Source organism: Panulirus ornatus, chromosome 10 (genome assembly GCF_036320965.1).
Source record: "Panulirus ornatus isolate Po-2019 chromosome 10, ASM3632096v1, whole genome shotgun sequence".
Lineage (NCBI taxonomy): Eukaryota > Metazoa > Arthropoda > Malacostraca > Decapoda > Palinuridae > Panulirus > Panulirus ornatus.
Window position 1 is genome coordinate 32,243,094 of NC_092233.1, and position 26,788 is coordinate 32,269,881.

At 42.2% G+C, this 26,788-nt stretch overlaps 1 protein-coding gene across 1 annotated transcript in view; it reads left to right on the plus strand.

Annotated features, from left to right (window-relative positions):
* The window catches only part of Vha55 (V-type proton ATPase subunit Vha55), a 64,196-nt gene extending 40,431 nt beyond the window's left edge, over window positions 1–23,765 (plus strand). Inside the window, exons 7-8 of the mRNA XM_071665751.1 lie at window positions 21,926–22,076; window positions 22,195–23,765. Coding sequence (XP_071521852.1) covers window positions 21,926–22,076; window positions 22,195–22,649 — 606 coding nt within the window. The 3' untranslated portion in view covers window positions 22,650–23,765. The remainder of the gene's footprint in view (window positions 1–21,925; window positions 22,077–22,194) is intronic.
* The last annotated feature ends 3,023 nt before the right edge of the window (window positions 23,766–26,788 follow it).

Here is a 26,788-nt window from a genome sequence, read left to right on the forward strand (position 1 = left end):
AGATGGAGTAAAGGAAGTTTCTTTTTAGTTATTTTTGAGAAAAGTCATTCGTCTTTGGAAGGTAGAACCTCAGATATAGTTTTGAATGCATAAAGTGATTTGTCCCTGATATGATTTTTGATAATACAGTAGCTTTTGAGTTTGCAATCCAGGTGATCCTTTAGATAAAGAGCATTGTAATTCATTCTTTAGAGCCCCAGCACTGCAACTACCCTTGCTGTGAGTTCATGAATGACCAAAACTGGAGAAGAAAAGCCTTGTCATAGGATGTGTCAAGTTGTGACACTCAGTTACGCTTAAGTCTAGATGTTATTTTTGTGTATTACATATGAGAATGTGAAATGTAATCTATGAGTATTTGTTGATAACTTTCGTCTGTGTAGAATGATAGACTCCATACAGTAAACCCTCATTTAATGGACCCTGATATAATGGGTTTCGGATTTAACAGATCAGACAAATAACTAATAATCTTACAAATTTGAAAGAAATAAAGAATCTCAACCTTGCGCATTTCATATTGCATATGTATTTGGTAGCATGGGATAGACTTGTTTTTGATGCTTTGTCAGTCTCAGTCTGGATCTGCCTCAAGCTATCATGCGGTCAGGTTGTATACAGAGTGTTTCTGTTATTTCAGAATTGTGACTATTTATTGAATAATTTTTGCAATCCTTACACTTCAAAATGGCATCAGGTGATAGATGAGTTAAGAAAGAAAACGTGTCAGCTTAAATGTGACACAGATATAGGTAACATTCAATTCAATGGACTTTCAGCATTTTATGACACCCTTCCCCCCAATTAGTCTACATAATTTAGGGTTTTATCTCTGGGGATAGGGAGAAATAATACTTCCCATTAACCCAGTGTGTCTTAAAACGACAAAAGAGGAGGGAGTGGGGCTAGAAATCCTCCTCTCTCATTTTTTTATATTATTTATTTTGCTTTGTTGCTGTCTCTCGCGCCTGTGAGGTAACACAAGGAAACAGACGAAAGAAATGGCCCAACCCACCCCCACACACATGCACACACACACACGTCCACACAACTGCAAAAAGATTGAAACACGCAACATACACACCACACATCCCATACGTACACACATATATACACACACAGACACACACATATACACACATGCACACAATTCACTCTGTCTGCCCCTACTGACCCCCATCGCCACCCCGCCACACACGGAATAACATCCCCCTCGCCCTTCATGTGCACGAGGCAGCGCCAGGAAAAGACAACAAAGTCCCAATACGCTCAGCACTCAGTCCTCCAGCTTCATGCAAAAACTGCCCGAAAAACCACAGCTCCCTTTCCACATCCAGGCCCCACAGAACTTTCCATGGTTCACCCCAGACGCTTCACATGCCCTGATTCAATCCATTGGACAGCACGTCGACCCCGGTATACCACATAGATCCAATTCACTCTATTCCTTGCCTGCCTTTCACCCTCCTGCATGTTCAGGCCCAGATCACTCAAAATCTTTTTCACTCCATCTTTCCACCTCCAATTTGGTCTCCCACTTCTCCTTGTTCCCTCCACCTCCGACACATATATCCTCTTGGTCAATCTTTCCTCACTCATTCCCTCCATGTGCCCAAACCATTTCAAAACACCCTCTTCTGCTCTCTCAACCACGCTCTTTTTATTTCCACACATCTCTCTTACCCTTACGTTACTTACTCGATCAAACCACCTCACACCACACATTCTCCTCAAACATCTCATTTCCAGCACATCCACCCTCCTGCGCACAACTCCATCCATAGCCCACGCCTCGCAACCATACAACATTGTTGGAACCACTATTCCTTCAAACATACCCATTTTTGCTTTCGGAGATAATGTTCTCAACTTCCACACATTCTTCAAGGCTCCCAGGATTTTTGCCCCCTCCCCCATCCTGTGATTCACTTCCGCTTCCATGGTTCCATCTGCTGCCAGATCCACTCCCAGATATCTAAAACACTTTACTTCCTCCAGTTTTTCTCCATTCAAACTTACCTCCCAATTGACTTGACCCTCAACCCTACTGTACCTAATAACCTTGCTCTTATTCACATTTACTCTTAACTTTCTTCTTTCACATACTTTACCAAACTCAGTCACCAGCTTCTGCAGTTTCTCACATGAATCAGCCACCAGTGCTGTATCATCAGTGAACAACATATGACTCACTTCCCAAGCTCTCTCATCCACAACAGACTTCATACTTGCCCCTCTTTCCAAAACTCTTGCATTTACCTCCCTAACAACCCCATCCATAAACAAATTAAACAACCATAGAGACATCACACACCCCTGCCGCAAACCTACATTCACTGAGAACCAATCACTTTCCTCTCTTCCTACACGTACACATGCCTTACATCCTCGATAAAAACTTTTCACTGCTTCTAATAACTTGCCTCCCACGCCATATATTCTTAATACCTTCCACAGAGCATCTCTATCAACTCTATCATATGCCTTCTCCAGATCCATAAATGCTACATACAAATCCATTTGCTTTTCTAAGTATTTCTCAAATACATTCTTCAAAGCAAACACCTGATCCACACATCCTCTACCACTTCTGAAACCACACTGCTCTTCCCCAATCTGATGCTCTGTACATACCTTCACCCTCTCAATCAATACCCTCCCATATAATTTACCAGGAATACTCAACAAACTTATACCTCTGTAATTTGAGCACTCATTCTTATCCCCTTTGCCTTTGTACAATGGCACTATGCATGCATTCCGCCAATCCTCAGGCACCTCACCATGAATCATACGTACATTAAATAACCTTACCAACCAGTCAACAATACAGTCACCCCCTTTTTTAATAGATTCCACCGCAATACCATCCAAACCTGCTGCCTTGCCGGCTTTCATCTTCCGCAAAGCTTTTACCACCTCTTCTCTGTTTACCAAATCATTTTCCCTAACCCTCTCACTTTGCACACCACCTCGACCAAAACTCCCTATATCTGCCACTCTGTCATCAAACATTCAACAAACCTTCAAAATACTCACGCCATCTCACATCACCACCACTAGTTATCACCTCCCCATTAGCGCCCTTCACTGAAGTTCCCATTTGCTCCCTTGTCTTACGCACTTTATTTACCTCCTTCCAGAACATCTTTTTATTCTCCCTAAAATTTAATGATACTCTAAAAAATGGGAAACAGAAGGAGTCAAGCGGGGAGTGCTCATCCTCCTCGTAGACTCAGATTGGGGTGTCTAAATGTGTGTGGATGTAACCAAGATGTGAAAAAAGGAGAGATAGGTAGTATGTTTGAGGAAAGGAACCTGGATGTTTTGGCTCTGAGTGAAACGAAGCTCAAGGGTAAAGGGGAAGAGTGGTTTGGGAATGTCTTGGGAGTAAAGCCAGGGGTTAGTGAGAGGACAAGAGCAAGGGAAGAAGTAGCAGTACTCCTGAAACAGGAGTTGTGGGAGTATGTGATAGAATGTAATAAAGTAAATTCTCGATTAATATGGGTAAAACTGAAAGTTGATGGAGAGAGATGGATGATTATTGGTGCATATGCACCTGGGCATGAGAAGAAAGATCATGAGAGGCAAGTGTTTTGGGAGCAGCTGAATGAATGTGTTAGTGGTTTTGATGCACAAGACCGGGTTATAGTGATGGGTGATTTGAATGCAAAGGTGAGTAATGTGGCAGTTGCAGGAATAATTGGTATACAAGGGGTGTTCAGTGTTGCAAATGGAAATGGTGAAGAGCTTGTAGATTTATGTGCTGAAAAAGGACTGGTGGTTGGGAATACCTGGTTTAAAAAGCAAGATATACATAAGTATACATATGTAAGTAGGAGAGATGGCCAGAGAGCGTTATTGGATTACGTGTTAATTGACAGACGCGTGAAAGAGAGACTTTTGGATGTTAATGTGCTGAGAGGTGCAACTGGAGGGATGTCTGATCATTATCTTGTGGAGGCTAAGGTGAAGATTTGTATGGGTTTTCAGAAAAGAAGAGTGAATGTTGGGGTGAGGAGGGTAGTGAGAATAACTGAGCTTGGGAAGGAGACTTGTGTAAGGAAGTACCAGGAGAGACTGAGTACAGAATGGAAAAAGGTGAGAACAATGGAAGTAAGGGGAGTGGGGGAGGAATGGGATGTATTTAGGGAATCAGTGATGGAGTGCGCAAAAGATGCTTGTGGCACGAGAAGCGTTGGGAGGTGGGTTGATTAGAAAGGGTAGTGAGTGGTGGGATGAAGAAGTAAGATTATTAGTGAAAGAGAAGAGAGAGGCATATGGACGATTTTTGCAGGGAAAAATTGCAATTGAGTGGGAGATGTATAAAAGAAAGAGACAGGAGGTCAAGAGAAAGGTGCAAGATGTGAAAAAGAGGGCAAATGAGAGTTGGGGTGAGAGAGTATCATTAAATTTTTTTTTTTTTTTTTTTATACTTTGTCGCTGTCTCCCGCGTTTGCGAGGTAGCGCAAGGAAACAGTCGAAAGAAATGGCCCAACCCCCCCCCCCCCCCCCCATACACATGTATATACATACGTCCACACATGCAAATATACATACCTACACAACATTCCAAGGTTTACCCCAGACGCTTCACATGCCTTGATTCAGTCCACTGACAGCACGTCAACCCCGGTATACCACATCGCTCCAATTCACTCTATTCCTTGCCCTCCTTTCACCCTCCTGCATGTTCAGGCCCCGATCACACAAAATCTTTTTCACTCCATCTTTCCACCTCCAATTTGGTCTCCCTCTTCTCCTCGTTCCCTCCACCTCCGACACATATATCCTCTTGGTCAATCTTTCCTCACTCATTCTCTCCATGTGCCCAAACCACTTCAAAACACCCTCTTCTGCTCTCTCAACCATGCTCTTTTTATTTCCACACATCTCTCTTACCCTTACGTTACTCACTCGATCAAACCACCTCACACCACACATTGTCCTCAAACATCTCATTTCCAGCACATCCATCCTCCTGCGCACAACTCTATCCATAGCCCACGCCTCGCAACCATACAACATTGTTGGAACCACTATTCCTTCAAACATACCCATTTTTGCTTTCCGAGATAATGTTCTCGACTTCCACACATTCTTCAAGGCCCCCAGAATTTTCGCCCCCTCCCCCACCCTATGATCCACTTCCGCTTCCATGGTTCCATCCGCTGCCAGATCCACTCCCAGATATCTAAAACACTTCACTTCCTCCAGTTTTTCTCCATTCAAACTCACCTCCCAATTGACTTGACCCTCAACCCTACTGTACCTAATAACCTTGCTCTTATTCACATTTACTCTTAACTTTCTTCTTCCACACACTTTACCAAACTCAGTCACCAGCTGCTGCAGTTTCTCACATGAATCAGCCACCAGCGCTGTATCATCAGCGAACAACAACTGACTCACTTCCCAAGCTCTCTCATCCCCAACAGACTTCATACTTGCCCCTCTTTCCAAAACTCTTGCATTTACCTCCCTAACAACCCCATCCATAAACAAATTAAACAACCATGGAGACATCACACACCCCTGCCGCAGACCTACATTCACTGAGAACCAATCACTTTCCTCTCTTCCTACACGTATACATGCCTTACATCCTTGATAAAAACTTTTCACTGCTTCTAACAACTTTCCTCCCACACCATATATTCTTAATACCTTCCACAGAGCATCTCTATCAACTCTATCATATGCCTTCTCCAGATCCATAAATGCTACATACAAATCCATTTGCTTTTCTAAGTATTTCTCACATACATTCTTCAAAGCAAACACCTGATCCACACATCCTCTACCACTTCTGAAACCACACTGCTCTTCCCCAATCTGATGCTCTGTACATGCCTTCACCCTCTCAATCAATACCCTCCCATATAATTTACCAGGAATACTCAACAAACTTATACCTCTGTAATTTGAGCACTCACTCTTATCCCCTTTGCCTTTGTACAATGGCACTATGCACACATTCCGCCAATCCTCAGGCACCTCACCATGAGTCATACATACATTAAATAACCTTACCAACCAGTCAACAATACAGTCACCCCCTTTTTTAATAAATTCCACTGCAATACCATCCAAACCTGCTGCCTTGCCGGCTTTCATCTTCCGCAAAGCTTTCACTACCTCTTCTCTGTTTACCAAATCATTTTCCCTAACCCTCTCACTTTGCACACCACCTCGACCAAAACACCCTATATCTGCCACTCTATCATCAAACACATTCAACAAACCTTCAAAATACTCACTCCATCTCCTTCTCACATCACCACTACTTGTTTTCACCTCCCCATTTGCGCCCTTCACTGAAGTTCCCATTTGCTCCCTTGTGTTACGCACTTTATTAACCTCCTTCCAGAACATCTTTTTATTCTCCCTAAAATTTAATGATACTCTCTCACCCCAACTCTCATTTGCCCTTTTTTTCACCTCTTGCACCTTTCTCTTGACCTCCTGTCTCTTTCTTTTATACATCTCCCACTCAATTGCATTTTTTCCCTGCAAAAATCGTCCAAATGCCTCTCTCTTCTCTTTCACTAATACTCTTACTTCTTCATCCCACCACTCACTACCCTTTCTAATCAACCCACCTCCCACTCTTCTCATGCCACAAGCATCTTTTGCGCAATCCATCACTGATTCCCTAAATACATCCCATTCCTCCCCCACTCCCCTTACTTCCATTGTTCTCACCTTTTTCCATTCTGTACTCAGTCTCTCCTGGTACTTCCTCACACAGGTCTCCTTCCCAAGCTCACTTACTCTCACCACCCTCTTCACCCCAACATTCACTCTTCTTTTCTGAAAACCCATACAAATCTTCACCTTAGCCTCCACAAGATAATGATCAGACATCCCTCCAGTTGCACCTCTCAGCACATTAACATCCAAAAGTCTCTCTTTCGCACGCCTGTCAATTAACACGTAATCCAATAACACTCTCTGGCCAACTCTCCTACTTACATAAGTATACTTATGTATATCTCGCTTTTTAAACCAGGTATTCTCAATCATCAGTCCTTTTTCAGCACATAAATCTACAAGCTCTTCACCATTTCCATTTACAACACTGAACACCCCATGTATACCAATTAAATTTTATGGAGAATAAAAAGATGTATATTAGGTACAGTAGGGTTGAGGGTCAAGTCAATTGGTATATTAGGTACAGTAGGGTTGAGGGTCAAGTCAATTGGGAGGTAAGTTTGAATGGAGAAAAACTGGAGGAAGTAAAATGTTTTAGATATCTGGGAGTGGATCTGGCAGCGGATGGAACCATGGAAGCGGAAGTGAATCATAGGGTGGGGGAGGGGGCGAAAATCCTGGGAGCCTTGAAGAATGTGTGGAAGTCGAGAACATTATCTCGGAAAGCAAAAATGGGTATGTTTGAAGGAATAGTGGTTCCAACAATGTTGTATGGTTGCGAGGCATGGGCTATGGATAGAGTTGTGCGCAGGAGGGTGGATGTGCTGGAAATGAGATGTTTGAGGACAATGTGTGGTGTGAGGTGGTTTGATCGAGTAAGTAATGTAAGGGTAAGAGAGATGTGTGGAAATAAAAAGAGCTTGGTTGAGAGAGCAGAAGAGGGTGTTTTGAAATGGTTTGGGCACATGGAGAGAATGAGTGAGGAAAGATTGACCAAGAGGATATATGTGTCGGAGGTGGAGGGAACGAGGAGAAGTGGGAGACCAAATTGGAGGTGGAAAGATGGGGTGAAAAAGATTTTGTGTGATCGGGGCCTTAACATGCAGGAGGGTGAAAGGAGGGCAAGGAATAGAGTGAATTGGATCGATGTGGTATACCGGGGTTGAGATGCTGTCAGTGGATTGAATCAGGGCATGTGAAGCGTCTGGGGTAAACCATGGAAAGTTGTGTGGGGCCTGGATGTGGAAAGGGAGCTGTGGTTTCGGGCATTATTGCATGACAGCTAGAGACCGAGTGTGAACGAATGGAGCCTTTGTTGTCTTTCCCTAGTGCTACCTCGCACACATGAGGGGGGGAGGGAGATGGTATTCCATGTGTGGCGAGGTGGTGATGGAAATGAATAAAGGCAGACAGTGTGAATTGTGTGCATGGGTATATATGTATGTGTCCGTGTGTGTATATATATGTGTACATTGAGATGTATAGGTATGTATATTTGCGTGTGTGGACGTGTATGTATATACATTGTGTATGGGGGTGGGTTGGGCCATTTCTTTCATCTGTTTCCTTGCGCTGCCTCGCAAACGCGGGAGACAGCGACAAAGCAAAATAAATAAATAGATAAACAACTCTATCCATAGCCCACACCTCGCAACCATACAGCATTGTTGGAATTACTATTCCTTCAAACATACCCATTTTTGCCTTCCGAGATGATGTTCTTGACTCTCAAACATTCTTCAAGGCTCCCAGAATTCTCGCCCCCTCCCCCACCCTATGATTCACTTCCACTTTCATGGTTCCATCCGCTGCCAGATCCACTCCCAGATATCTAAAACACTTTACTTCCTCCAGTTTTCCTCCATTCAAACTTACCTCCCAATTGACTGGACCTTCAACCCTACTGTACCTAATAACCTTGCTCTTATTCACATTTACTCTTAACTTTCTTCTTTCACACACTTTACCAAACTCAGTCACCAGCTTCTGCAGTTTCTCACATTAATCAGCCATCAGCGCTGTATCATCAGCGAACAACAACTGACTCACTTCCCAAGCTCTCTCATCCACAACAGACTGCATACTTGCCCCTCTTTCCACAACTCTTGCATTCACCTCCCTAACAACCCCATCCATAAACAAATTAAACAACCATGGAGACATCACACACCCCTGCCGCAAACCTACATTCACTAAGAACCAATCACTTTCCTCTCTTCTTACATGTACACATGCCTTACATCCTCGATAAAAACTTTTCACTGCTCCTAACAACTTTCCTCCCACACCATATATTCTTAAAACCTTCCACAGAGCATCTCTATCGACTCTATCATATGCCTTCTCCAGGTCCATAAATGCTACATACAGATCCATTTGCTTTTCAAAGTATTTCTCACATACATTCTTCAAAGCAAACACCTGATCCACACATCCTCTACCACTTCTGAAACCACACTGCTCTTCCCCAATCTGATGCTCTGTACATGCCTTCACCCTCTCAATCAATACCCTCCCATATGATTTACTAGGAATACTCAAAAAACTTATACCTCTGTAATATGAGCACTCACTCTTATCCCCTTTGCCTTTGTACAATGGCACTATGCAAGCATTCTGCCAATCCTCAGGCACCTCACCATGAATCATACATGCATTATTTAGCCTTACCAACCAGTCAACAATACAGTCACCCCCTTTTTTAATAAATTCCACTGCAGTACCATCCAAACCTGCTGCCTTGCTGGCTTTCATCTTCCGCAAAGCTTTTACTACCTCTTCTTTGTTTACCAAATCATTTTCCCTAACCCTCTCACTTTGCACACCACCTCGACCAAAACACCCTTTTTCTGCCACTCTATCATCAAACACATTCAACAAACCTTCAAAATACTCACTCCATCTCCTTCTCACATCACCACCACTTGTTATCACCTCCCCATTAGCGCCCTTCACCGAAGTTCCCATTTGCTCCCTTGTCTTACGTACTTTATTTACCTCCTTCCAGAACATCTTTTTATTCTCCCTAAAATTTAATGATACTCTCTCACCCCAACTCTCATTTGCCCTTTTTTTCACCTCTTGCACCTTTCTCTTGACCTCCTGTCTCTTTCTTTTATACATCTCCCACTCAATTGCATTTTTTCCCTGCAAAAATCGTCCAAATGCCTCTCTCTTCTCTTTCACTAATACTCTTACTTCTTCATCCCACCACTCACTACCCTTTCTAATCAACCCACCTCCCACTCTTCTCATGCCACAAGCATCTTTTGCGCAATCCATCACTGATTCCCTAAATACATCCCATTCCTCCCCCACTCCCCTTACTTCCATTGTTCTCACCTTTTTCCATTCTGTACTCAGTCTCTCCTGGTACTTCCTCACACAGGTCTCCTTCTCAAGCTCACTTACTCTCACCACCCTCTTCACCCCAACATTCACTCTTCTTTTCTGAAAACCCATACAAATCTTCACCTTAGCCTCCACAAGATAATGATCAGACATCCCTCCAGTTGCACCTCTCAGCACATTAACATCCAAAAGTCTCTCTTTCGCACGCCTGTCAATTAACACGTAATCCAATAACGCTCTCTGGCCATCTCTCCTACTTACATAAGTATACTTATGTATATCTCGCTTTTTAAGCCAGGTATTCCCAATCATCAGTCCTTTTTCAGCACATAAATCTACAAGCTCTTCACCATTTCCATTTACAACACTGAACACCCCATGTATACCAATTATTCCCTCAACTGCCACATTACTCACCTTTGCATTCAAATCACCCATCACTATGACCCGGTCTTGGGCATCAAAACCACTAACACACTCATTCAGCTGCTCCCAAAACACTTGCCTCTCTTGATCTTTCTTCTCATGCCCAGGTGCATATGCACCAATAATCACCCACCTCTCTCCATCAACTTTCAGTTTTACCCATATTAATCGAGAATTTATTAAATTTATTTATGGAATTTATTAAAAAAGGGGGTGACTGTATTGTTGACTGGTTGGTAAGGTTATTTAATGTATGTATGACTCATGGTGAGGTGCCTGAGGATTGGCGGAATGCGTGCATAGTGCCATTGTACAAAGGCAAAGGGGATAAGAGTGAGTGCTCAAATCACAGAGGTATAAGTTTGTTGAGTATTCCTGGTAAATTATATGGGAGGGTATTGATTGAGAGGGTGAAGGCATGTACAGAGCATCAGATTGGGGAAGAGCAGTGTGGTTTCAGAAGTGGTAGAGGATGTGTGGATCAGGTGTTTGCTTTGAAGAATGTATGTGAGAAATACTTAGAAAAGCAAATGGATTTGTATGTAGCATTTATGGATCTGGAGAAGGCATATGATAGAGTTGATAGAAATGCTCTGTGGAAGGTATTAAGAATATATGGTGTGGGAGGAAAGTTGTTAGAAGCAGTGAAAAGTTTTTATCGAGGATGTAAGGCATGTGTACGTGTAGGAAGAGAGGAAAGTGATTGGTTCTCAGTGAATGTAGGTTTGCGGCAGGGGTGTGTTATGTCTCCATGGTTGTTTAATTTGTTTATGGATGGGGTTGTTAGGGAGGTAAATGCAAGAGTTTTGGAAAGAGGGGCAAGTATGAAGTCTGTTGGGGATGAGAGAGCTTGGGAAGTGAGTCAGTTGTTGTTCGCTGATGATACAGCGCTGGTGGCTGATTCATGTGAGAAACTGCAGAAGCTGGTGACTGAGTTTGGAAAAGTGTGTGGAAGAAGAAAGTTAAGAGTAAATGTGAATAAGAGCAAGGTTATTAGGTACAGTAGGGATGAGGGTCAAGTCAATTGGGAGGTGAGTTTGAATGGAGAAAAACTGGAGGAAGTGAAGTGTTTTAGATATCTGGGAGTGGATCTGGCAGCGGATGGAACCATGGAAGCGGAAGTGGATCATAGGGTGGGGGAGGGGGCGAAAATCCTGGGGGCCTTGAAGAATGTGTGGAAGTCGAGAACATTATCTCGGAAAGCAAAAATGGGTATGTTTAAAGGAATAGTGGTTCCAACAATGTTGTATGGTTGCGAGGCGTGGGCTATGGATAGAGTTGTGCGCAGGAGGATGGATGTGCTGGAAATGAGATGTTTGAGGACAATGTGTGGTGTGAGGTGGTTTGATCGAGTGAGTAACGTAAGGGTAAGAGAGATGTGTGGAAATAAAAAGAGCGTGGTTGAGAGAGCAGAAGAGGGTGTTTTGAAGTGGTTTGGGCACATGGAGAGGATGAGTGAGGAAAGATTGACCAAGAGGATATATGTGTCGGAGGTGGAGGGAACAAGGAGAAGAGGGAGACCAAATTGGAGGTGGAAAGATGGAGTGAAAAAGATTTTGTGTGATCGGGGCCTGAACATGCAGGAGGGTGAAAGGAGGGCAAGGAATAGAGTGAATTGGAGCGATGTGGTATACCGGGGTTGACGTGCTGTCAGTGGATTGAAGCAGGGCATGTGAAGCGTCTGGGGTAAACCATGGAAAGCTGTGTAGGTATGTACATTTGCGTGTGTGGACGTATGTATATACATGTGTATGGGGGGGGGGGGGTTGGGCCATTTCTTTCGTCTGTTTCCTTGCGCTACCTCGCAAACGCGGGAGACAGCGACAAAGTATAATAAAATAAATAAAAATAATTAATAAGAGGGAGACCAAATTGGAGGTGGAAAGATGGAGTGAAAAAGATTTTGTGTGATCGGGGCCTGAACATGCAGGAGGGTGAAAGGAGGGCAAGGAATAGAGTGAATTGGAGCGATGTGGTATACCGGGGTTGACGTGCTGTCAGTGGATTGAATCAAGGCATGTGAAGCGTCTGGGGTAAACCATGGAAAGCTGTGTAGGTATGTATATTTGCGTGTGTGGACGTATGTATATACATGTGTATGGGGGGGGGTTGGGCCATTTCTTTCGTCTGTTTCCTTGCGCTACCTCGCAAACGCGGGAGACAGCGACAAAGTATAATATAAAAAAAAAATGATATATATATATATACACACATAGACATATTCATATATACACATGTACATAATTCATACTGTCTGCCTTTATTTATTCCCATTGCCCCCTCGCCATACATGGAATAACAACCCCCTCCCCCTCTCATGTGTGCGAGGTAGCGCTAGGAAAGGACAACAAAGGCCCCATTCGTTCACACTCAGTCTCTAGCTGTCATGTAATAATGCACCAAAACCACAGCTCCCTTTCCACATCCAGGCCCCACACAACTTTCCATGGTTTACCCCAGACGCTTCACATGCCCTGGTTCAATCCATTGACAGCATGTCGACCCTGGTATACCACATCGTTCCAATTCACTCTATTCCTTGCACGCCTTTCACCCTCCTGCATGTTCAGGCCCCGATCACTCAATATCTTTTTCACTCCATCTTTCCACCTCCAATTTGGGCTCCCACTTCTCCTCGTTCCCTCCACCTCTGAAACATATATCCTCTTTGTCAATCTTTCCTCACTCATTCTCTCCATGTGACCAAACCATTTCAAAACACCCTCTTCTGCTCTCTCAACCATACTCTTTTTATTTCCACACATCTCTCTTACCCTTACATTAATTACTCGATCAAACCACCTCACACCACATATTGTCCTCAAACATCTCATTTCCAGCACATCCACCCTCCTGTGCACAACTCTATCCATAGCCCATGCCTCGCAACCATACAACATTGTTGGAACCACTATTCCTTCAAACATACCCATTTTTGCTTTCCAAGATAATGTTCTCGACTTCCAAACATTCTTCAAGGCTCCCAAAATTTTTGCTCCCTACCCCACACTATGATTCACTTCCACTTGCATGGTTCCATTCGCTGCCAGATCCACTCCCAGATATCTAAAACACTTTGCTTCCTCCAGTTTTTCTCCATTCAAACTTACCTCCCAATTGACTTGACCCTCAACCCTACTGTACCTAATAACCTTGCTCTTATTCACATTTACTCTTAACTTTCTTCTTTCACACACTTTACCAAACTCAGTCACCAGCTTCTACAGTTTCTCGCATGAATCAGCCACCAGCGCTGTATCATCAGCGAACAACAACTGACTCACTTCCCAAGCTCTCTCATCCACAACAGACTTCATTCTTGCCCCTCTTTCCAAAACTCTTGCATTCACCTCCCTAACAACCCCATCCATAAACAAATTAAACAACCATGGAGACATCACATACCCCTGCCGCAAACCTACATTCACTGAGAACCAATTACTTTCCTCTCTTCCTACACGTACACATGCCTTACATCCTTGATAAAAACTTTTCACTGCTTCTGACAACTTGCCTCCCACACCATATATTCTTAATACCTTCCACAAAGCATCTCTTTCAACTCTTTCATATGCCGTCTCCAGATCCATAAATGCTACATACAAATCCATTTGCTTTTCAAAGTATTTCTCATACATTCTTCAAAGCAGACACCTGATCCACACTTCCTCTACCACTTCTGAAACCACACTGCTCTTCCCCAATCTGATGCTCTGTACATACCTTCACCCTCTCAATCAATACCCTCCCATATAATTTACCAGGAATACTCAACAAACTTATACCTCTGTAATTTGAGCACTCACTCTTATCCCCTTTGCCTTTGTACAATGGCACTATGCAAGCATTCCGCCAATCCTCAGGCACCTCACCATGAATCATACATACATTAAATAACCATACCAACCAGTCAACAATACAGTCACCCTCTTTTTTAATAAATTCCACTGCAATACCATCCAAACCTGCTGCCTTGCCGGCTTTCATCTTCCGCAAAGCTTTTACTACCTCTTCTTTGTTTACCAAATCATTTTCCCTAACCCTCTCACTTTGCACACCACCTCGACCAAAACACCCTATATCTGCCACTCTATCATCAAACACATTCAACAAACCTTCAAAATACTCACTCCATCTCCTTCTCACATCACCACTACTTGTTATCACCTCCCCATTAGTGCCCTTCTCTGAAGTTCCCATTTGCTCCCTTGTGTTACGCACTTTATTTACCTCCTTCCAAAACATCTTTTTATTCTCCCTAAAATTTAATGATACTCTCTCACCCCAACTCTCATTTGCCCTCTTTTTCACCTCTTGCACTTTTCTCTTGACCTCCTGTCTCTTTCTTTTATACATCTCCCAGTCATTTGCATTTTTTCCCTACAAAAATCGTCCAAATGCCTCTCTCTTCTCTTTCGCTAATTATCTTACTTCTTCATCCCACCACTCACTACCCTCTCTAATGAACCCACCTCCCACGCTTCTCATGCCACAAGCATCTTTTGCACAAGCCATCACTGCTTCCTTAAATACATTCCATTCCTCCCCCACTGCCCTTACCTCCTTTGTTCTCACCTTTTTCCATTGTGTACTCAGTCTCTCCTGGTACTTCCTCACACAAGTCTCCTTCCCAAGCTCACTTACTCTCACCACTCTCTTCACCCCAGCATTCTCTCTTCTTTTCTGAAAACCCCTATAAATCTTCACCTTCGCCTCCACTAGATAATGATCAGACATCCCTCCAGTTGCACCTCTCAGCACATTAACATCCAAACGTCTCTCTTTCGCGCGCCTGTCAATTAACACGTAATCCAATAACGCTCTCTGGTCATCTCTCCTACTTACATACGTATACTTATGTATATCTCGCTTTTTAAGCCAGGTATTCCCAATCACCAGTCCCTTCTCAACACACAAAACCACAAGCTCTTCACCATATCCATTTACAACACTGAACACCCCATGTATACCAATTATTCCCTCAACTGCCACATTACTCACCTTTGCATTCAAATCACCCATCACTATAACCTGGTCTTGTACATCAAAACCATTAACACACTCATTCAGCTGCTCCCAAAACACTTGCCTCTCATGATCTTTCTTCTCATGCCCAGGTGCATATGCACCAATAATCACCCATCTCTCTCCATCAACTTTCAGTTTTACCCATATCAATCTAGAATTTACTTTCTTACACTTTCTCACATACTCCCAGAACTCCTATTTCAGGAGTAGTGCTACTCCTTCCCTTGCTCTTGTCCTCTCACTAACCCCTGACTTTACTCCCAAGACATTCCCAAACCACTCTTCCCCTTTACCCTTAAGCTTTGTTTCACTCAGAGCCAAAACATCCAGGTTCCTTTCCTCAAACTTACTGCCTATCTCTCCTTTTTTTTCATCTTGGTTACATCCACACACATTTAGACACCCCAATCTGAGCCTTCGAGGAGGATGAGCACTCCCTGCGCGACTCCTCCTCCTGTTTCCCCTTTTAGAAAGTCTAAATACTGGGAGGGGAGGGTTTCTATCCCCCCGCTCTTGTCCCCTTTAGTCGCCTTCTACGACACGTGAGGAATGCGTGGGAAGCATTCTTTCTCCCCTATCCCCAGGGGGATGTATAGGTTGAAATGTATAGGTATATATATGTGCGTGTGTGGACATGTATATATATACATGTGTGTGTGGGTGGGTTGGGCCATTCTTTCGTCTATTTCCTTGCACTACCTCCCTAACGCGGGAGACATTGACAAAGTATGATATATATATAGATAGATAATTAACTATGTTTTCTCAGAAACTCTGCATGACCATTTTTCGAAGAATATATGTTAATGTGCTCTGCAGTGACTTGGGAATGCATTCACAATCAGTGAAGGATACTTCACTTCTATTCTTTCTGATAAGCTTCTTGCTTAGCTTTTTGTTATACCCTATGGTCTCTATGCTATTGCATCTCTCAAAGACCTGCTCATTGTTGGCACCGTATTACTGACTTAAACCTTCAAGTTTGTGATTAGGGCACCACTTACTTTCTTCAATGGTAAGTGAATTTATATAACTTTTCTAGCCTCTCATTGCTACTCATCTATCTTAATTTAGGAATAATCATTGTTTTCCTCCTCATTATTCAGTTTTGTGTGCATAAAGACAACCATTTTCTTGTTCTGATTCAAATTTGAATATCCCCTTTCCTCTTTGAGATGGAGTAAAGGAAGTTTCTTTTTAGTTATTTTTGAGAAAAGTCATTCGTCTTTGGAGGTTGAACCTCAGATTATAGTATTTGAATGCATACAGTGTTGTCCTGATATGATTTTTGATAATACAGTAGCTTTTGAGTTTGCAATCCAGGTGATCCTTTAGATAAGAGCATTGTAATTCATTCTTTAGAGCCCCAGCCTGCAACTCCCTTGGCTTGTGAGTTCATGACCAAAACTGGAGAAGAAAAGCCTTGTCATAGGATGTGTCAAGTTGTGACACTCAGTTACGCTTAAGTCTAGATGTTATTTTTGTGTATTACATATGAGAATGTGAAATGTAATCTATGAGTATTTGTTGATAACTTTCGTCTGTGTAGAATGATAGACTCCATACAGTAAACCCTCAATTTAATGGACCCTGATATAATGGGTTTCGGATTTAACAGATCAGACAAATAACTAATAATCTTACAAATTTGAAAGAAATAAAGAATCTCAAACCTTGCGCATTTCATATTGCATATGTATTTGGTAGCATCGGATAGACTTGTTTTTGATGCTTTGTTTCAGTCTCAGTCTGCCTCAAGCTATCATGCGGTCAGGTTGTATACAGAGTGTTTCTGTTATTTCAGAATTGTGACTATTTATTGAATAATTTTGCAATCCTTACACTTCAAAATGGCATCAGGTGATAGATGAGTTAAAAGAAAGCGTGTCAGCTTAAATGTGACACAGATATAGGTAACATTCAATTCAATGGACTTTCAGCATTTTATGACACCCCTTCCCCCCAATTAGTCTACATAATTTAGGGTTTTATCTCTGGGGATAGGGGAGAAAGAATTCTTCCCATGTATTCCCAGTGTGTCTTAGAAAGCGACTAAAAGAGGAGGGAGTGGGGGCTAGAAATCCTCCTCTCTCATTTTTTTATATTTATTTATTTTGCTTTGTTGCTGTCTCTCGCGCCTGTGAGGTAACACAAGGAAACAGACGAAAGAAATGGCCCAACCCACCCCCACACACATGCACACACACACACGTCCACACACGCAAACATACACACCCACACATCCCAACGTACACAGATATATACACACACAGACACACACATATACACACATGCACACAATTCACTCTGTCTGCCCCTACTGACCCCCATCGCCACCCCGCCACACACGGAATAACATCCCCCTCGCCCTTCATGTGCACGAGGCAGCGCCAGGAAAAGACAACAAAGGCCCCATTCGCTCACACTCAGTCTCCAGCTGTCATGCAATAATGCCCGAAACCACAGCTCCCTTTCCACATCCAGGCCCCACAGAACTTTCCATGGTTCACCCCAGACGCTTCACATGCCCTGATTCAATCCATTGACAGCACGTCGACCCTGGTATACCACATCGATCCAATTCACTCTATTCCTTGCCAGCCTTTCACCCTCCTTCATGTTCAGGCCCCGATCACTCAAAATCTTTTTCACTCCATCTTTCCACCTTCAATTTGGTCTCCCACTTCTCCTCGTTCCCTCCACCTCTGACACATATATCCTCTTGGTCAATCTTTCCTTACTCATTCTCTTCATATGCCCAAACCATTTCAAAACACCCTCTTCTGCTCTCTCAACCACACTCTTTTTATTTCCACTTATCTCTCTTACCCTTACATTCCTTACTCGATCAAACCACCTCACACCACATATTGTCCTCAAACATCTCATTTCCAGCACATCCACCCTCCTGTGCACAACTCTATCCATAGCCCACACCTCGCAGCCATACAGCATTGTTGGAACCACTATTCCTTCTAACATAGCCATTTTTGCTTTCGGAGATAATGTTCTTGACTTCCACACATTCTTCAAGGCTCCCTGGATTTTCGCCCCCTCCCCCACCCTATGATTTACTTCCGCTTCCATGGTTCCATCCGCTGCCAGATCCACTCCCAGATATCTAAAACACTTTACTTCCTCCAGTTCTTCTCCATTCAAACTTACCCCCCAGTTGACTTGACCCACAACCCTACTGTACCTAATAACCGTGCTCTTATTCACATTTACTCTTAACTTTCTTCTTTCACACACTTTACCAAACTCAGTCACCAGCTTCTGCAGTTTCTCACATGAATCAGCTACCAGTGCTGTATCATCAGCGAACAACAACTGACTCACTTCCCAAGCTTTCTCATCCCCAACAGACTGCATATTTGCCCCTCTTTCCAAAACTCTTGCATTCACCTCCCTAACAACCCCATCCATAAACAAATTAAACAACCATGGAGACATCACACACCCCTGCCGCAAACCTACATTCACTGAGAACCAATCACTTTCCTCTCTTCCTGCACGTACACATGCCTTACATCCTCGATAAAAACTTTTCACTGCTTCTAACAACTTGCCTCCCACACCATATATTCTTAGTACCTTCCACAGAGCATCTCTATCAACTCTACCATATGCCTTCTCCAGATCCATAAATGCTACTTTTCCAAAAAAAAGAAACAGAGAAAGGGGTTAAGTGAGGATATTCCTTCTAAGGCTTAGTTCTATGTTTGTAACACTACCTTGCAAGTGCGGGAAATGGCGAACATGTATGAAAAAATGTAGGGTTTACTGTACCTCTTTTGTCTTGGAACTTTTTATTGTACAATAATCAAAGAATATTGGTAAGGTTATTTAATGTATGTATGACTCATGGTGAGGTGCCTGAGGATTGGCTGAATGCGTGCATAGTGCCATTGTACAAAGGCAAAGGGGATAAGAGTGAGTGCTCAAATTACAGAGGTATAAGTTTGTTGAGTATTCCCGGCAAATTATATGGGAGGGTATTGATTGAGAGGGTGAAGGCATGTACAGAGCATCAGATTGGGGAAGAGCAGTGTGGTTTCAGAAGTGGTAGAGGATGTGTGGATCAGGTGTTTGCTTTGAAGAATGTATGTGAGAAATACTTAGAAAAGCAAATGGATTTGTATGTAGCATTTATGGATCTGGAGAAGGCATATGATAGAGTTGATAGAGATGCTCTGTGGAAGGTATTAAGAATATATGGTGTGGGAGGCAAGTTGTTAGAAGCAGTGAAAAGTTTTTATCGAGGATGTAAGGCATGTGTACGTGTAGGAAGAGAGGAAAGTGATTGGTTCTCAGTGAATGTAGGTTTGCGGCAGGGGTGTGTGATGTCTCCATGGTTGTTTAATTTGTTTATGGATGGGGTTGTTAGGGAGGTGAATGCAAGAGTTTTGGAAAGAGGGGCAAGTATGAAGTCTGTTGGGGATGAAAGAGCTTGGGAAGTGAGTCAGTTGTTGTTCGCTGATGATACAGCGCTGGTGGCTGATTCATGTGAGAAACTGCAGAAGCTGGTGACTGAGTTTGGTAAAGTGTGTGAAAGAAGAAAGTTAAGAGTAAATGTGAATAAGAGCAAGGTTATTAGGTACAGTAGGGTTGAGGGTCAAGTCAATTGGGAGGTGAGTTTGAATGGAGAAAAACTGGAGGAAGTGAAGTGTTTTAGATATCTGGGAGTGGATCTGGCAGCGGATGGAACCATGGAAGCGGAAGTGGATCATAGGGTGGGGGAGGGGGCGAAAATTCTGGGAGCCTTGAAGAATGTGTGGAAGTCGAGAACATTATCTCGGAAAGCAAAAATGGGTATGTTTGAAGGAATAGTGGTTCCAACAATGTTGTATGGTTGCGAGGCGTGGGCTATGGATAGAGTGGTGCGCAGGAGGATGGATGTGCTGGAAATGAGATGTTTGAGGACAATGTGTGGTGTGAGGTGGTTTGATCGAGTAAGTAACGTAAGGGTAAGAGAGGTGTGTGGAAATAAAAAGAGCATGGTTGAGAGAGCAGAAGAGGGTGTTTTGAAATGGTTTGGGCACATGGAGAGAATGAGTGAGGAAAGATTGACCAAGAGGATATATGTGTCGGAGGTGGAGGGAACGAGGAGAAGAGGGAGACCAAATTGGAGGTGGAAAGATGGAGTGAAGAAGATTTTGTGTGATCGGGGCCTGAACATGCAGGAGGGTGAAAGGAGGGCAAGGAATAGAGTGAATTGGAGTGATGTGGTATACCGGGGTTGACGTGCTGTCGGTGGATTGAATCAGGGCATGTGAAGCGTCTGGGGTAAACCATGGAAAGCTGTGTAGGTATGTATATTTGCGTGTGTGGACGTATGTATATACATGTGTATGGGGGTGGGTTGGGCCATTTCTTTCGTCTGTTTCCTTGTGCTACCTCGCAAACGCGGGAGACAGCGACAAAGCAAAAAAAAAAAAAAAGATAAAGATTGCGTAAAGGGCCGCACACTTCATGTGATATCACAGTATTAACAAGATGGTAGTTGTCTTTAGTGAATTTTTGTAAAGAGAATTACATAGTAGGAAGTGGATGATAAGCAGCCAATAATCAGGGAGGTATATTCCCAGTACTATCTGTCTGGGTATCAGGAGGGTTAGTGACAGCTACTCAGTGAGCCAACACTTCAGTGGTTGTCATGTTGCACTCCTCGCACAAATAGCTGTCTTTTCTCTTTGCTTCATGCACATGTGAACTTCTGGCATCCTGTCCACAAACATACAATTTCCTCCTTGTCATACGTAATACTTGACAACACAATACTCACACCACTCATTCTTCATAACTAGATTTTCCTGTGATGAGCGCTATGAATTAGCCCTGCCTTTTAGCATAATGGTCAGAGCAGTAAGTATAAGTAGTTGATAGGAACATTTAGGCAGGAGCATTAAGTAGAAACATTAGGTAGAAGTCATGGGTGGGAGCATTGGATAGAAGTCATTAGGAACAGTAGGAAAAAGCCTCCTCAAACACTGCACTAGACTTGCCTGCCAGTGGCCTGCTAAGGTTGAGGCACAAAAGGCTAAGAAGCTGCACTGGAGTTCACTAGTTATAGAGACTTTGTTGCCATGGCCACCCTCCTGAGGGAGTTCCATTTGGAATGGATCCTATTACTTGTACCATGTTACTATTCTGTTACAGCAATGAGACTTAGGATAGATGTTAGAATAGGTTGACATACTGTTTTCCACACAAAGTGGGTAACTTTCCCATGTGAAGTTTTCCTATAGCAGACCTTAACCAATTAGAAATGAATCATTCCTTGATGTAAAAATGATAGCTTTTTGTTTTTTCGTCTTATTTGCTCAACATAATATATTTGTTAGATGATTCTAAACGTTCTTACTCTCCCTGTTTACGCAATTTAAATAAAGTTCCTTTTGATTTTGTATCATGGTTTGATCTTGTGCACATATACGTATTGTATTGCTATACTTGATTTCAGGTATCTGCAGCTAGAGAGGAGGTGCCTGGCCGTCGTGGTTTCCCAGGTTACATGTACACTGATTTGGCCACTATCTATGAACGAGCTGGTAGAGTAGAGGGACGCCAGGGTTCAATTACTCAGATTCCAATTCTCACAATGCCTAATGATGGTAAGAAATTGTTTTGGTGTTATAGTTTATAAGTTGTTAATTGCATTGATAGGGTTTGCTAAAAATTTACTGAAACATGCAGTATTTTCACATTCTTGAAATATTTTGTAATTTCCAGATATCACTCATCCCATTCCTGATCTTACGGGTTACATTACTGAGGGCCAAATCTACGTTGAACGTCAGTTGCACAATCGTCAGATTTACCCACCCATCAATGTGCTTCCATCACTTTCTCGACTTATGAAATCTGCTATTGGAGAGGGAATGACACGCAAGGATCATTCTGATGTTTCCAACCAGTTATATGCTTGTTATGCCATTGGCAAAGATCTTCAGGCAATGAAGGCTGTAGTGGGAGAAGAGGCTCTTACCTCTGATGATTTGCTTTACCTTGAATTCCTTGCTAAATTTGAAAAATCCTTTATCTCACAAGGGCCATACATGAAGCGTACCATCTTTGAATCTTTAGATATTGGGTGGCAGTTACTACGTATCTTCCCCAAAGAGATGCTTAAACGTATCCCTGCCTCTACACTCGCAGAATTCTATCCTCGAGACCGACCACAGTAAGGAGCATGATGTTATAGAAGTGTTGGTATGTGGTGGTGATTGTATTTTCATGTTATCTGGTTTTATAATTGTCACAGGTCTCTATACTGGTTATCATTGTGTATAGAAGATAGTAACTTATGGAGTAAATAATATTTTGAAGGTAATTAAAAAGCATAATCAGGATGTTCATAATTTTTAAAGAATATGATTTCGAGATGTTTCTTAGTTTATAAAGAATTTGTTGAAGTTGTTTTAACCAGTGGATTTTTTGCAGCTGATACAAAAGTATTCCATTTTTATATCAAGTAGTCATCAGTATTTTTTTACATTTTAGCTTGGTACAAACTATTGTGGAAGTCTGCAAGGTGCAGAAATTCTGCTCGTGTGGCATTGAGTAATTGTAAAGTTGTAGGTTTAGATGTTCAGATTTAGCATGACTTAATGCAGATGAGTAAACAGTAATATGTATCTCTAGGTATTCATCCTGATCAAGCATTTTACCTTGGTTAATTTCAGTCAAAACTGTTGGTCACAGCTATATATATATATATATATATATATATATATATATATATATATATATATATATATATATATATATATATGTGATATGAAAAGACAAAAGCATTGGCCAATTAATATTCCCCTCTGTCAGCTGGAGGATTTATGCAAACAAGTTTTGGCAATCCATGGGACAAGCAATAGTTCTCAATAAGGTTTTGTAAAGAGGAAATGGTACCAATGTAGTGAACTGGTCAAAATTACAGCATTCTGTGAGTTTGAGGCTTTTGTAAATTTATTCATGTACATTATGCTGTTGTTACTTAGCACAACTTTAGAAATATGGTGCGGTTGTTGTATATATTAGTTGAGCAGTTGTGCCATGAGCATAATAGTCAGGTCAATGAGGTTTCCAACCTTCTGTTTAATGGAGAAACATACATTCCAAGAACTTATCGCAACTGCTCTCATTTATTTATAATTTTGATTTACTAGCTTGTGTGTTGACCTAGTGTATAATATGTGGAATACCTTTGGAGAAAATGTAGTGTATTTTTTGTCAGGAGTAGAGCAGTTGTAAAGTTGTGGAAATGTTGAGTGAGTTGTCTTCAGTAAAATGTATGATGAGTAGTTTCAACTGTATTAACTTATCCCTTCTTTTCTTTTATGTTTTTGTTGCTTTGGTGTTTTAACCTCTTTTGCAGAGATTTAAGGCTGTAAAAAGCATTTTACCTCCATATTCCTTATATCTTGTAGAAGGTGACTAACTCTCATCCCACTATTCTGATATTTCAGTTTCTTAAGACGACACAGTTGTTTGCTGATGATGCAACTCCAGTAGCAGAGTTGAACGTGAAGCTGCAGAGATTGATGACTGAGTTTGAAAGGGTGTGTGAAAAGAGGAAGTTGAGAGTAAATGTGAAAAACTAAGGTAATTAGGTTTAGCAGAGTTGAGGACTGGTTAGTTAGGGTGTGAGTTTGAATGGAGGAAAATTAGAGGTAGAGAAGTGTTTTAAATACCTGGGAGTGGACATGGCAGCAAATGGAACCATGAAAGTGGAAGTGAGTCATGGGGTGGGAAAGGGGGCAAAAGTTCTGGGAACACTGAGAAATGTGTAGAAAGAGAGATGGATTGGGCATGTTTGAAGGTATAGTAGTCCCAGCATTATTGAATGGATGCATGGCATAGGCTGTAGATAAGATTGTGTGGAGGTGGGTAGTTCTGTTAGAAATTAAATGTGTGAGGTGGTTGATCAAGTAAGTTATGAAAGATCAAGAGAAAGGTATGGTAATAAAAAAGAATGCAATTGAGAGCTAAGGAGGGTGTGTATAGGGTGGGAAAGGGGGCGAAAGTTCTGGGAGCACTGAAAAATGTTAAGAAAGAGAGTGGTTATTTGGAGGGCAACAATGGGCTTGTTTGAAGATATAGTAGTGTGGGTGTGTGGCATGGGCTATAGATAAGATTGTGTCGATATGGGTGGGTGCGTTAGAAATGAAATGTTTGAGAACAACATGTGGTGTGAGGTGGTTGACCAATTAAGTTATGAAAGGTTAAGAGAAAGGTGTGGTAGTAAAAAAGAATGTAATTGAGAGCTGAGGAGGGTGTGTATAGGATAGAGATAACTGGAACATTGGTGTATACATGCTGTCAGTGGACTGAAACAGGGCATGTAAAGCATCTTGGGTAAACCATGGAAAGGTCTGTGGGGCCAGATTGTGAATAGGGAGTGGTTTTATTGCATTACACATGACAGCTAGAGAATGGATGCGAGTGGATGTGGCCTTTCTTTGTCTGTTCCTGGTGCTACCTCTAACATGGGAAGCTGTGATCCAGTATGAAAGAAAGAAAAAAGAATAGAACAAAGAGCCAAATGAGGAGTCCTCATCCTTCTCAGAGGCTCAGGCTAACATACCTGAATGTGTGTGGATGTAACCAAGATAAGAAGAAAAAAATATAGGTATTATGTGTGAGGTAAGGAACTTGCTGTTATGGCTCTGAGTGAAACAAAGCTCAAGGGTACAGTTTAAGAATGGTTCAGGAATATCGTAAGGGTAAATTCAAGGATTGTGTGAGGGCAAAAAGTTAAGGAAGTTGGTAGCACAGCTGCTGAAATATGAGTTGAATTTAAGGAATTGAGCTCCAGACTGATGTGGGTATAAATGAAAGTAGGTACTTATGTATCTGGCCACAAGAAGGAGGATGGTGAGAGGAAAGTGTTTTAGGAGCAGCTGAATGAGTGTGTCGGCAGTTTTGATGCTAGAAGTTGGATGTTAATGATGGATAGTTTAAATGTGAGTGAGAAATGTGGCACTTGAGGGTATAACTGGGGGAGACATGGTATTCATTGAGGTGAATAGTAATGGTGAACATCTTAAAGAGTTGTGTACTGAAAAAGACTTGGTGCTCAGGAATGCCTGGTTTAAAAAGGGGGACATACATAAGTATACATGGATGAGTATGAAAGATGGTTAGAGGGCATGATTGCATTACTTAATGATTGATAGGTTTGCAGTAGAATGTATTGAAAAGAGCATCTGGCAGGATGTTTGATCGTTACCTGTTGGAGGCAAAGGTGAATATTTGTAAGATTTTTTTTGGCAAAAGAAGAAACAGTGCAAGTGAGAGGAGGGTGGTGAAAGCAAATGAGCTTGGAAAAGAGAAGTGTGTGAAGAATACCAGGAGTGTGGAATGGCTAAAGGTGAGAGTAAATGAAGCAAGGGAAGTGGGTGGAGAATGGTTGATATTTAGGAAGGCAGTAATGGCATGTGCAAGAGAAGTGTGTGGCATGTGGAAGTTGGGAAGCAGGCATGTCAGAAGGGATAGAGTGGTAGGATGACAAATTAAAGTTGTTAGTGAAAGAAAAAAGAGAGGAGTATGTGCAGTACTTACAGGGAAAGAGTACAAATGATCAGGAGACGAACGAGAGAAAGCAGTAGGAGGATAAGAGGAAGGTGCAGGGTTTGAAAAGAGGGCAAGTGAGCATTTGGATGAGCTTCAGAGAAATGAAGATGTTTTGGAAGGTTGATAGTGTAAAGAAATAAAAATAAGAGAGACTGAAAGGGGCAAATGTGGAAGTGTTGAGAGCCAGTGATAAGGTGAAGAGGGTAGGGAATGATTATGTTGAAGGATTGTTGAATATGTTTTATGATAAGATGGCAGTTGTAATGTGTTTGGGTCAGGGAGGTATGTGAAGTAAGAGAGTCTCAGAAATTTGTTTGGTGAAGAAAGAAGAGGTGGTGAGTACCATGCTTAAGAAGAAATAAGACAAGGCAGCTGGTGTAGATGGTATTGCAGTTGAATTTCTTAAAAAAGGGGATGACTATGTTGTTGATTGGTTTGTTAGGATTTTCATTATATGTATTGATCATGATGGGGTCCTTAAGGATCAGTGGAATATATGTATAATGCCGTTATATAAAGGTAAAGGGTACAAAGGTGAGTGTTGGAACTACAGTGCTTTAAGTTTGAGTTTACCTGAGAAATTGTACAGGAGAGTGGTGATGTAGAGGGTGAGGGCATGTAAGAAGCATCAGATTGGGAAGGAACAATGTGTTTTCAGGTGTGGTAAAGTATGTGTGGATCAGGTGTTTGCTGTGAAGACTTTGTGAGAAACACCAAGATAAACAAAAGGATTTGTATATGGCATTTGTGGATC